The sequence below is a fragment of the Somniosus microcephalus genome, chromosome 10, assembly GCF_052327205.1.
Source record: "Somniosus microcephalus isolate GS21.2 chromosome 10, FLI_Smic_1.0, whole genome shotgun sequence".
Classification (NCBI taxonomy): domain Eukaryota; kingdom Metazoa; phylum Chordata; class Chondrichthyes; order Squaliformes; family Somniosidae; genus Somniosus; species Somniosus microcephalus.
In genome coordinates this window covers 186,798,993-186,811,494 of record NC_140996.1, presented here as the reverse complement: position 1 = coordinate 186,811,494, position 12,502 = coordinate 186,798,993, and the positions used below count along the sequence as shown (strand labels likewise).

The following is a 12,502-nucleotide window of genomic DNA, read 5'->3' as shown; positions in this document are numbered from 1 at the left end:
GAAAACCATATGATGGTAACTTGTTTGGAAGTGCACAGTGCCAAATCCTTCCAAAGGCCTTGGACGTGATAAAGCAAAAGTGAAATTAAAGTTTATAATGTGTATAATACTCTGTGAATACATTTCTGGGGTAACAAAACATTCAGAAGTTAATAGACCTGTTGCCACTCAGTAGTATACTTTTCATGCATCATCACTTCAAATTCTGCATTCTTTCCTGCAGAATCTACAAGAAAATGGTGGTGTTAACCTGGACAAATTCAAGTCCAGCTATATGCCATGCAACAGCTTTAATAAATTTGTCAGTGCTGGGAGATGGAACACTTTTCTAGTTTGGTCACTCGCAAAGATTTCCCCTATGCTGCAAATTCATATTTTTTATTACTATTTTGTTCTTGGGATGTGAGAGACACTGGCAATGAAGTATTTATTGCCCACCCACGTTGTCTTGAGGCATTTAGAGTCAACAATGTAGTGTGAAACTGAAGTCATATGTAGGCCAGATCAGGTAAGGAAAGCATTAGTAAACTTGTCAGATTTTTAATGACAATCTGGCAACTTTCATGGTTTTTTTCTGTTGCTAACCCATAAATTGCCAGATTTTTTAGAATTCACTATCTCAACTTGCCACTGCGGGATTTTAACTCAATGCCTTTGGGTTGCTAGTCCACTACCATAATTTGTTTGTTCTAAAAAGATTTACGATTTTTTTCCCCACCACACCTCACCTCCTTTCAGAAACATGGGCAGATGTACCATGAAGTCCCACTGTTCTCCCCAGTAATATGTCTTAGTTCCAACCTTAGCACATCATCCCTATTGCACTAGTTATTTTTCATCCTTGTGACTAAAGTGGATAGCCAATTAGTATCTACCTACGAGCAGTGTTGTGCTGTGGCCATACTAGGAACTGTATCGAGAAGGTCTATCCTCATTTCACAGAGCACAGTAAGAAGAAATAATGTTCCTGTGATCAGTTTGGCCCACATCTAAAAGGATACTGTGCTTGCCACCTGTGTCACTCAGTCCATGAACAGTGCTGAATTATGAAATTGCAGTATGTCATGAAGTACATACAAGTAAAGGAAAATATTTTATTCAAAGCTGGTATACTACTATACTGACGAATGACTGTGCATTTACAAAATTTCTACACGTACTAATTGTGAGCACCAACAATGCATGGATCAAGTTTACACTCCTAAACAATGTTTGTATATCCTAAATGCAGTGGAAAAAAAGCAATAACCTCAGTTATCAGTAACATTTTCATTTCTTCCTCATTCTCATAAATCATCCTTATTCTGTACTTCAACTTTGTCACCATCATTGTTTTGGGCTGTGACAGTTCCCCTTTCAGACTGGCAAGTGTCTTCACTTGCACTTACTGTACTAGTTTCATCTTTACGCCTTCTTTTGGACTGTGATAGAACAGGTGGACTTTTATCTGGCGAAGCACTGACTGTTTCAAGTTCACGGTCAAGATAAATTTTAACATTTTGTTGCAATGAGGCAGTGTCATTAAAACTTACGACTTGTGCCTTTTCAATCTTTTCCCTGTTATTTTCACTGCTCCCATTTGCCCAACCTTCATAAAGCACCTGTGTATTTATCATTGCAAGTTCCTCATCTGTAACCCAGTTGTCTTCAGCTATTTTGGAAATTTGAGTCCCAAGTTCAATCTCAAGATAATTTTTAACATTTTCAGATAATAAGGTAAGGTCCTTAGAACTGGTGATTTGTGCCTTTGTAATTTTTCCTTTCTCATTTTCGTTGTGTCCATTTGCCCAACCTTCACGAAGTGCCTGAGTGTTTATCATGGCAAGTTCTTCATCTGTAACCGAATTATCTTCAGCTATTTTGGAAATTTCAGTCCTCTTCAAAGATGATGTCTGGGCAAGTTTATTACTTCCAGTGTGAAATGCTTCTTCACCGCTTTTTGGTGTGACACATCTCCTGGGTGGTCTAAACCCTTTCTGTACAGATGGTGAAACAGAATTGCAAAGGGAAGACAATGGAACAAGAGAAGGAATTAGAGACAAAAAACTAATTTTTTTCTTCTTCAAATTTGTGAGGGAATCAACAGATGTCATTTTTGTACTACACAATGCAGATCTGGATCCAGTTTCGACAGCTGTTGAAAGTGTCTGCAGCTGACTTTCAGCATTAGATGAAGTAAGCTGTTAAAGGGCATAAAATGAAAAAAAATGTTTACATTAGGAATTATTGAATCCATGAATTGCTTTCCTGTTAACTTTTAAAGAATTGATCCAGCAGAATCTGTTGGATTAAAAATCTTTCTCCTACAGTCCTACAACCCTCCAAGAACTTGGTGTTCTCCAACAATGGTATCTTGTGCACCTCCCACCATGCCCCCACTTCTTTCACCCCACCATTGGCGGCCGTGTCATCGGCAATCTAGGTCCTAAGCGCTGGAATTCCCTCCCTAAACCTCTCTTCCTTTAAGATGCTCCTTAAAACCTACGTCTTTGACCAAGCTTTGAGTCATCTGTCCTAATACCTCTTTCTTTGGCTCGGTGTCAATTTGTATCTGATTACGCGCCTGTGAAGCACCTTGGGACGTTTTACTATGTTAAAGGTGCTGTTTAAATGCATATTATTGTTGTTATTTAACTATACAGGACTATATAATAGGATCTCTGACATGCCACATAGTTAACTTAAAGATCTGAAGAGAGAAACAAACCAGAAGCATTCCTGAGATTATCTAAAGTCAGTTTTTGTTTAACACTTAACATTAGGTCAACATGTTTTTTTTGGAAAAGGGGAGAGCCAAATTAGCAACAAATAGATTTGGTAGCTTTTGGATTTAGAACTGGACTTTGCTCCCCAAATCACTGCATTTCTAAACAAACCAACTTTGAGATATTTTGTTTGTGACAATGGATAATCTATTCAAATAGTCAAAAGGTACCCAAGAATGAATTTATTTCGCTTTGAATACTTGTTGAAAATGTTGATCATAGAATGTTCTTCTGCCTGTCTAAGTATTTTGGGGAAAAGCTAGCAAATAAAACAAATTCTTTATTAAAGTAAAACCTACTTATGATAAAGGGATATTTTAGTAGAATACATTTATACATACCACGGTGCTATTAACTGGAACAAAGTTGGACTTTCTGTGGGTAGGAGTAAGGCGGTCAGCACCAAAATCTCTGGACGACCTTGGAGTATTTACTGTTTCAAGCACAGTCATCACCTTTTCCTCAGTGTCCTTGATAAAACTCTGTAGATTCTAATGCAAGACATTAAGAATGCACATGTCAATAAACTGAAAACCCTGTAGGATCAGAGTATCACATTTTTACCCTGTAGTATCAGTACTACCCTATAGTATCAGAGTATCACATGTCAATAAACTGAAAACCCTGTAGGATCAGAGTATCACATTTTTACCCTGTAGTATCAGTACTACCTTATAGTATCAGAGTATCACATGTCAATAAACTGAAAACCCTGTAGTATCAGAGTATCACATTTTTGAAGGTGGTGGTAGAGATGCAAATTGTAGATATTACTTCTGTGATAAATCAGCAAACATAGAACAAATTATTTTAATGTGATTGTATTTATGCAGCTCAAAGAGTTCATAGTATCAATGCCTTTAATAACTTGTATGTTTGCGACAATCTCTTTAATGACGCGTGCAAAATTAATTTACTGTTTTACTTAAGTTTATTTGACCAAAGTAAAGTTACATCAGTTTTTCATTAAACAGTGGCAGCAATGCCATGGGCTGCTAGTCTCCCTCAGCTATCCACTTAAAGAACACTTTTCAGCTCACCGATGCTAAAATAAATCCCATATAGTAATAAAACTTTACTAGAACTTGCATTTATATAGCAATTTTCACATCCTCAAAACATTCTAACAAGTTTTATAACCAAGAATGTTGTGTATGCAAAAGTGGCAGCCTAATGTGTGTATGTAAGGTCCCACAAACAGCAAATAAATGAATGATCAGATCCCCTGTTTCTGCTGGTGTTAGTTGAGGGAAGAATCACTCAGGAAATGAGTGAGAGAGAGAAACTAACCTGATGCAAATATCAAAGCAGTAAGGTATTATGACACAAATATTAATATTTAGTAATAAAAAGACAGGATCTACTGATACTCAGTCAAATGAGGACTACCATATGAACTATCAAAGAATTAAGTAAAAAAAAAATATCTGAAAGACAATTCCCATCTCTAATAGTGCCGTAGGATTTTTTGACATCCACCTAAGCAGGCAGGCGTGGTTTAATGTCTCATCCAAAAGGTGTAATTGGTCAAAGCCAGTAGCATAAAACAGGCCTTTAGCAAATTGGAATCTTTTCAATGGAAAAGAAAATCGGGCTCAGTATAAAATGGCTGCCGATTCGCCATCAGTTTTCTGCTACTGGTGTTGACCAATTTTACCCCTAGTAAGTCTGATTCCCCAAAATACTGCTCTTCAGCTTAGATCAGCCTAGATTATATGTTAAAGTCTGTAGCGAGTCTGTAAATTCCAACAAGATAAACTTGTTTAAAAGTGCAGTAGACTTTGCTAAGCATTAATGACAAATTGAAAATGTACTTATTACAGGTTCCTTCAATTGCTTAGCTGGTTCCAGTTGTATGTAGCTGACCCAAGAAGGCCCCAGGTTCAATACCTAGAATGTAGTGAGCAAATCATGAACAAGGCTGCAGCACGATCACTAGTTGGTCTCCAAGGTTCTGTCCAATAGGGGAAAGATGGGCAGCCAAGGATACTTCAGGGCGACCTACACTCTTAAGCACAAGTTCAGAGCCTATGCCCTCTCCATCATAAAGGCTGTTTACTTCCACCTCAGCAACATTTCTCACCTTCGCCCCCGACACCCTATATCCGAAGCATTACATTTAAAATCCTTTCAGTCTTTAAATCTCTCCTCGGTTTCATCCCACCCCATCTCTGCAAACTCCGCCTGCACTATATTCGCCCTCTCACACTGAAGAGACTGTCCCTCTGATTCTGGGCTTTTGTGCATCCCTCCACTCCCTTTGACGCTTCCATTGGCAGTGCAGCCTTCAGCTCTTCAAAACTCACCTCTTCGATCAAGCTTTTGATCACCATTCCTTCCTAGCTCAGCATCAATTTTTCCTCACTCGTATCTGTGCAGTGCTTATATTAAATGCACTGTACAAATGCAAATTGTTGCTGTGTTAGTGCAGGATAAAGGGGGGGGGGAAATAGAAAGAAAAGTGTGCATGTGTGGAGGAAATAAACAATTAAGTCTGAACTGGCTGAAACTTAGAGAAAACTAACTCATTTGTGTTTAACTTAGTAGGACATCATTGGGCAATATTTCTAACCACTAAATGTACATTTTCTTGTTTTGTATACATAGCCAGTGTCTAATGCATAAAAGATAAAATAGTAGACAGTCAGTGATGCCATCAGATAAATCCTTAACATTCTTGTATAAAATTCCTCTCTTATTTTAATGGAGATGTTTAAAATACATGGGCTAATGCCACCATTATAATAGCAGAGAGAGGAATTTGTTATGTATTTAGGATGACTCACCCAGTCTTCCCAGCCTTCTCTGGTACAAGTGCACGTATGATGGCATTGCTGACAGTAATTTGTACCTTTATATGTTTATCAGAATCTTAATAATAATAATAATAATAATCAACTTTATTGTCATTGTTAGTGCACAAGTGCAGTACAACGAAATGTAGGCTTGCGGCTCCCGAGAGTGTACATTTGGATTAAGACATTTAAACATTCAACATACATTTGGCTTGTAATACATTAACATAAACATAACCATAATAAAGTGCATTGGCAGATGTGCAGGCTTTAGAGTTTATTTGTGGAGTTCAGTAGGATGACAGCCCTGGGAAAGAAGCTGTTCCTAAATCTGGTCGTACGGGTGCGAATGCAGCTGTAGCGTCTCCCAGATGGCAGGAGGGCGAACAGACTGTGGCTGGCGTGGGTAGGGTCTTTGATGATGGACTGTGACCTCCGTAAACAGCGTTTCTGGTATATGTGCTCTATGGTTGTTAGCCGGGTTCCGGTAATGCGTTGGGCAGTTTTGACTACCCGCTGCAGGGCTTTCCGATCATAGTAGCTACAGCTGCCATACCATACTGTGGTACAGTTAGTCAGGATGCTCTCTATTGTGCAGCGGTAAAAGTTAGAGAGGATCAGGGGTGACAGGTTACATCTCTTCAGCCTCCTTAGGAAATATAGGCGCTGCTGGGCCTTCTTCACCAGAGAGGAGGTATTGAGGGACCAGGAGAGGTCTTCCGTGATGTGGACTCCGAGGAACTTAAAGCTGTCCACCCTTTCCACCACAGCCCCATTGATGTGGATGGGGGTGTGACTTCCGCCTTTAGACTTCCTGAAGTCCACAATGATTTCTTTGGTTTTCTTGATGTTAAGGGCCAGGTTGTTATCGGCGCACCACTTCACGAGATGCTGGACCTCCTCCCTGTAGGCTGACTCATCGTTGTTGGTGATCTGGCCTACTACCGTGGTATCATCCGCAAACTTGATGATGGTGTTGGAACCATGAACAGCCACACAGTCGTGGGTGAAGAGGGAGTAGAGGAGTGGGCTCAGCACACATCCTTGTGGGGCCCCCGTGTTCAGGATCAGGGCGGTGGGGGGGGGGGGGGGGGGGGGGGGAAGGTGTGGTTACCTAATTTGACAGACTGGGGTCTGTTTGTTAGGAAGTCCAGGGTCCAGTTGCAGAGGGAAGTGTTCAGGCCAAGAGTGTGGAGTTTGGTGGCCAGCTTGTTGGGGACGATAGTGTTGAATGCTGAGCTGTAGTCTATGAACAGCATTCTGATGTAGGTCTCTCTACCATCTAAGTGATTCAGTGCCGAGTGTAGAGCAGTTGTGATTGCATCCTCCGTTGATCTGTTTGCACGATAGGCAAACTGGTGTTGGTCAAGAGAGGTGGGAACACTGGCTTTGATGTGAGCCAGGACCAGTCTCTCGAAACACTTCATTACAATGGGTGTGAGTGCGACAGGTCGATAGTCGTTCAGGCATGTCACAGCCGTTTGTTTTGGCACAGGAATAATGGTAGCGGTCTTGAAGCATGTAGGGACTACTGCCTGGGCCAATGACAGATTGAAGATGGCGGTGAAGACATCAGCCAGCTGATCAGCACATTCCTTGAGTACCCGTCCAGGGATGCTATCCGGTCCAGCAGCCTTTCGTGTGTTCACTCTGCGTAGAACACCCCTTACGTCGGAGGTCGACAGAGTGAGCACCTGGTCTTCCGGGGGTGGTAAGGCTTTGGTAGCCGGCTCCCTGTTGTCCCTATCGAAGCGAGCGTAGAAGTTGTTAAGCTCCTCCGGAAGGGAGGCATCGCTAACTGGGGGGGCTGGTGTTTTTGCTCTTGTAGTCAGTGATGGACTGGATGCCTTGCCACATGCACCGGGGGTCCGAGTTGTTGTGGAAACGATCCTCTATCCGCAGTGTCTGTTTCCTTTTGGCAGTCCTGATACCCTTTTTTAGGTTGGTCCTAGCTGCACTGTAAGCCGCCGCGTCGCCAGATTTAAATGCTGCGTCGCGTGCTTTCAGCAGCAAGCGGACCTCTCCGTTCATCCAGGGTTTCTGGTTGGGGTATGTCCTGATATTTTTATGGGTCGTGACGACCTCGACGTAACTGTTAATGTAGAATAGCACTGTGGATGCGTATTCCTCGATGTCATTATGGGCAAACATGCCCCAATCAGTGTGTTTGAAGCAATCCTGAAGCTCCAAGACTGCCCCCTCTGGCCATACTTTCACTGATCTAACTGATGTTCTCACTCTTTTGATGAGCGGTTTGTATGCCGGGGCTAGAAACAGGGAGAGGTGGTCAGACTTCCCAAGGTGGGGGCAGGGAATGGCCTTATAAGCGTCTACAACGCTCGTGTAGACTTGATCCAGTGTGTTCTCCTCTTGTGGGGCAGGAAACATTCTGGTGGAATTTTGGTAGTACAGTTTTTAGGTTTGTGTGATTGAAGTCCACCGCGACGATAAAAGCTCCGTCTGGGTGCGCAGTTTGTTATTCGCTGATGGCCCCGTAGAGGTCCTTCAGTGCTAGTTTGGCATTAGCGTGTGGTGGGATGTAGACCGCAGTGATGATAACAGCCGTGAATTCCCGAGGCAGGTAGAAGGGTCTGCACCTTACCATGAGGAATTCCAGATCAGCCGAGCAGGATCTATCGATTATGTCCGTGTTAGTGCACCAGGCATTGTTAGTGTAAATGCACAGACCGTGCGTCCTTCTAGTTGGATGGTGGTGTCAGGGATGCTGTTGTTCAACCAGGTCTCTGTGAAGATCATGGCGCAGCATTCCTTTGTCCTTTTCTGTGAGGAGAGATCAAGTTTGATCTCATCCATTTTATTTTCTAGTGACCTGACGTTGGCCAGGAAAATACTTGGGAGGGAGGGTTTGTGTGGGGCCGAAAACACTTCCGAAGGATTTTTAGACTTTACCTGGATTAATTACCTGCTAAAGGAGCGGAGTTTGGTTAAAAGAACTGTTAAACTGACTGTTCAAGAGGGCATGCAGAGAAGGTTGACTAAACTCAAAAAGTGTTATGTCTGTCTGGAAGGCTACAGATAAGGAGGCCTTGAGAGACAGTATGAGACCTTTGTAAACACCAGGTGCTGTTTGGTAGCATCAGTCTGTGTAACCATGGGAAAGAGGGAATGGAAAATTACTGAGAAGTTCAAGTATGGTAGAAGACTGTCCACGAGACCGACCAGTGCTCAGTGCACCAGTCAGACCAGAAGAACACAACGCAGGAAGTTGATGGATTATTAACCTCTTACCACGCAGAATGTCACAGAGAATTAACCTCTTAGTGTTCGCGAAGCAGAAGAATACGCCATTCTAAGTTTCAAATTGTACTACTGACTTAAAGGTTGTATGCATCTCTTATCTGTAAACCTGTACTGTTTTAATATTAATAAAACCATTTGGTAGAAAAGTTTAGTCTTGGTTGACCTCACCTCTGATTACTCTAAAGAGCTGAGAGAGTAAAAACAAACACCCTACGTTTCTCTGGATGAACTTTGGTTTGGAATACTGCAAAGCCAAAACCCTCCCACAATGTTATTATCATTGCTGCTTTGTAGCTCAGTAGATAAGTGAATGCTTTTGTATGAAAGTACATCAAGTTTCTCCTATGTGAAATAGTTCTAGTGTGGTCAGGGTGAAGTACTAGCATTGATGAGGCGTAACATGATTGTTGGTCTTATAAATTTCTGTTAATGTCTGGTATGTTGTACTAATGAATATTTCAGTTTAAACCAGTTTGACACTATATGTAGGCTTACTATAGGAAAGATCTTGTTCTATTGCCAGACTGCTATAACAAATATAGTAATTTTCAAATATTCTACCTTCACAGAACTTTTTAGTTGAGTGTACTTTTCCCGTAGATGTCCTTCCTTTGGATTTGCAGAAAAGCTGGAGAGATCCCCAGTGAACAGTATAGGAATACCCATGTAGCTATCTGATGTCCACTGTAAGTTGCTTGCAACAACTAGGGCACCTGGCTTGACAATATCTTCCAACGCCAGCTTATTAAAGCCTGCCCAAACCTTCACAGCTACCAGATCCTGATTTTCATCAGCCAGGTACACAGTTGGAGGTGCACCTGCAATATGGTTTAAGACAGACAAATTAGCACTGTAATGCTCCCTTAATTCACTTCCTGCAACCACACATTTGGTGAATTTTATGCTCAAAATGAGGAAGCACCATCAGTGCAATGAAGAATAAATCTCCCCCATGACCCAACATTAACTTGACCACAACAGCAACTCCCTTTCAGCATTGTGAAATTTTCATTTACCACACTGGACATCCTAATAGCCTAAATGTTACAAATTCAATTGATGTCAAATTACAGGTTGTTTTTGAGATATAGGCTCACAGGATTGACTGACCAAACTAATGGTACTGTTTCAACTGATACAGGTTTTTTCAAGTCACCTGTATCTGCTGGATCTAAAACCAAGTCCCAAAGGTAAAACAACTGCATTCTTACACACATTATCCAGTCTCTTAAATAAATGTTTTAAATGAATATCTACCTACCAACAAAGCTGAATCATCTGATCTTTATTGAGTACTTGTTCTTGAAACAGCGTGGTTACAGTTATTACCAACAAACAAACTTGCATTTATTTCACACCTAACACAACCTCAGGACATCCCAAAGTGCTTCAAAGACAATGAAGTGCATTAAACAAAGCCCCTGCATGCCCTCTCCGCTGGATGTAAAAGATTCTACTTGGAGAATGGGAATCCTTCTGGTATCCTGGCCAATACTTGTCCCTCAACCAACACCATGAAAAATAGATTATCTTGATATTTATCGCATTTAAATATCTCATCAAAGACAATGAAGTGCATTTGAAGTGTAGTCATTGTCGTAATGTACGATAACACGGCAGCCAAAGTGTGCACAGCAAGGCCCCATAAACAGAGATAAATGACAATCAGACATAAATGAGATAAATATCAAGATAATCTATTTTTCATGGAGTTGGTTGAGGGACAAGTATTGGCCAGGATACCAGAAGGATTCCCATTCTCTTCGAGTAGAATCTTTTACATCCAGCGGAGAGGGTAGGCAGGGGCTTTGTTTAATGGCTCATCCAAAAGACAGTCCCTCCAACAGTGCAGCAACTCTTCAGTACTGCACTGAAGTGTCAGCCTAGATTATGTGGTCGTCTTTGAAATGGGGCTCATCACCATGACCTTCTGAATCAAAGCCACAAGTGCTACCACTATATTAAAGCATCAACCTCGGCTCAAGTAATCTACTCTACTTAATTGAAAGCAGTTTAAAGTCAGATTTCAAATACGTTTATGGTGTAGTATTAGGAACAGGAGTAGGCCATTAAGCCCCTCGAGCCTGTTCTGCCATTCAATGAGATTATGGCTGATCTGCGACCTAACTCCATTATCAGGGACGGTAATTTCTGCAGCCTACTGCTTCACTTAGCCTGACGTCGCCCCGCCTCAGCTCAACTGTTGCTGAAACCCGAATCCTTGCCTTTGTTACCTCTAGACTGGACTATTCCGATGCTCTCCGAACCGGCCTCCCATCTTCCACCCGCCAAAGATTTAAGCTCATCCAAAATTCTGCTGCCCCTGTCCTAACTCACACCAAGTCCCGTTCACCCATCATCCCTGTGCTCGCAGACCTACATTGGCTCCCGGTCTGGCAAAGCCTCAATTAAAAAATTCTCATTCTTGTCTTTAAATCCCTCCATGGCCTTGCCCCTCCCTATCTCTGTAACCCACTCCAGCCCTACAAGCCTTTGAGATCTCTGCACTCCTCCAATTCTGTCCTCTTGCACATCCCCGATTTTAATCGCTCCACCATTGACGGCCTGCTTAGGCACTAAGCTCCGGAATTCCCTCCTTAAACCTCTCCGCTTCTCTCTCCTCTTTTAAGATGCTTCTTAAAACCTACGTCTTTGACCAAGCTTTTGGTCATTTGTACTAATACTTCCTTATGTGGCTCGGTGTCGAGTTTTGTTTGATAATGCTTCTGTGAAGGGCCTTGGGACGCTTTCATAATTTTCATATTGCAAACACCCACAAAAGTGAGACCCATGTTAGGAATTCAATTCATATCAATCACAAATGGTGAACCCACACAGTAGTGGTATTACAATGATCTAAAGAGATTATATTCTTCTAGTTCTCCATCCCACTCTGACCTTGGCCTCCTACACTATTCTAATGAAGCTCAACGGAAGCCCGAGGAACAGCAATTCAAGAATTGCAGGTCATAACTACTGCTCTTATTTTTTTGGATAGCAGCTGTTGGTAATGATTCTGCTATTGGAATCTACATCTTCTCTAGACCCAGCTTTTGTTTCTTTACTTGTCCCATTACCACCCCCTTTTGCCCTGCACCACCATCCCTTTTGTCATTTAATCTCTCCTGTCTTCACCCTAGCAGAGAACTTCCCTTTTGTTCTTTTCTCCCCTGCTCCCTTTCCCTGCCTTTGTACTTGCTTCAAACATCTCTAACTTTTTCCAGTTCTGATGAAAGGTCATCGAACTGAATCGTTAACTCCACAAATGCTGCCTGACTGGCTGAGTATTTTCAGCATTTTCTCTTTATTTCAGATTTCCTGCATCTGCAGTATTTTGCTTCTATAAAGAGATTACTTGTTGGTTATATACATGATTTAACTAACAAGTCAATCATTTTACAGTATCCAAGGATAATGACACAAATGGTCAGCTCACAGTACATTGGCAAAATGTTTCAAACAGGATGGGTAGTCCAATTAAATCCTATTGTACAGTTAATTTGATATATTTGGAAACTCATCACCACTGAAGTTCTTCATTTGCATAAGAGACAAATTGCAACGAGGTTGGTTAAAATTATGTGGTTGTGAAATACAGACAAAAGAATACCCGTTTCAATTTTTTCAAATGGTGTTTAGTCTTTTGCTATTGAGTTGTGTTTAGGGCACTTTGGCACATAC

At 41.6% G+C, this 12,502-nt stretch overlaps 1 protein-coding gene across 3 annotated transcripts in view; it reads right to left on the bottom strand.

Moving 5' to 3' along the window:
* Nucleotides 1–1,080: 1,080 nt before the first annotated feature.
* Nucleotides 1,081–12,502, bottom strand: part of brca2 (BRCA2 DNA repair associated) — a 136,195-nt gene continuing 124,773 nt past the window's right edge. For 2 of the 3 annotated variants that reach the window (XM_085999330.1, XM_085999331.1), the window contains exons 25-27: nucleotides 9,383–9,639; nucleotides 3,107–3,256; nucleotides 1,081–2,180 (exon numbers count right to left, since the gene is read on the bottom strand). In XM_085999330.1, the coding sequence (XP_085855456.1) occupies nucleotides 1,287–2,180; nucleotides 3,107–3,256; nucleotides 9,383–9,639 (1,301 nt within the window). In that variant the 3' untranslated portion in view covers nucleotides 1,081–1,286. The remainder of the gene's footprint in view (nucleotides 2,181–3,106; nucleotides 3,257–9,382; nucleotides 9,640–12,502) is intronic. The other variant, XM_085999333.1, reaches the window with a different exon arrangement.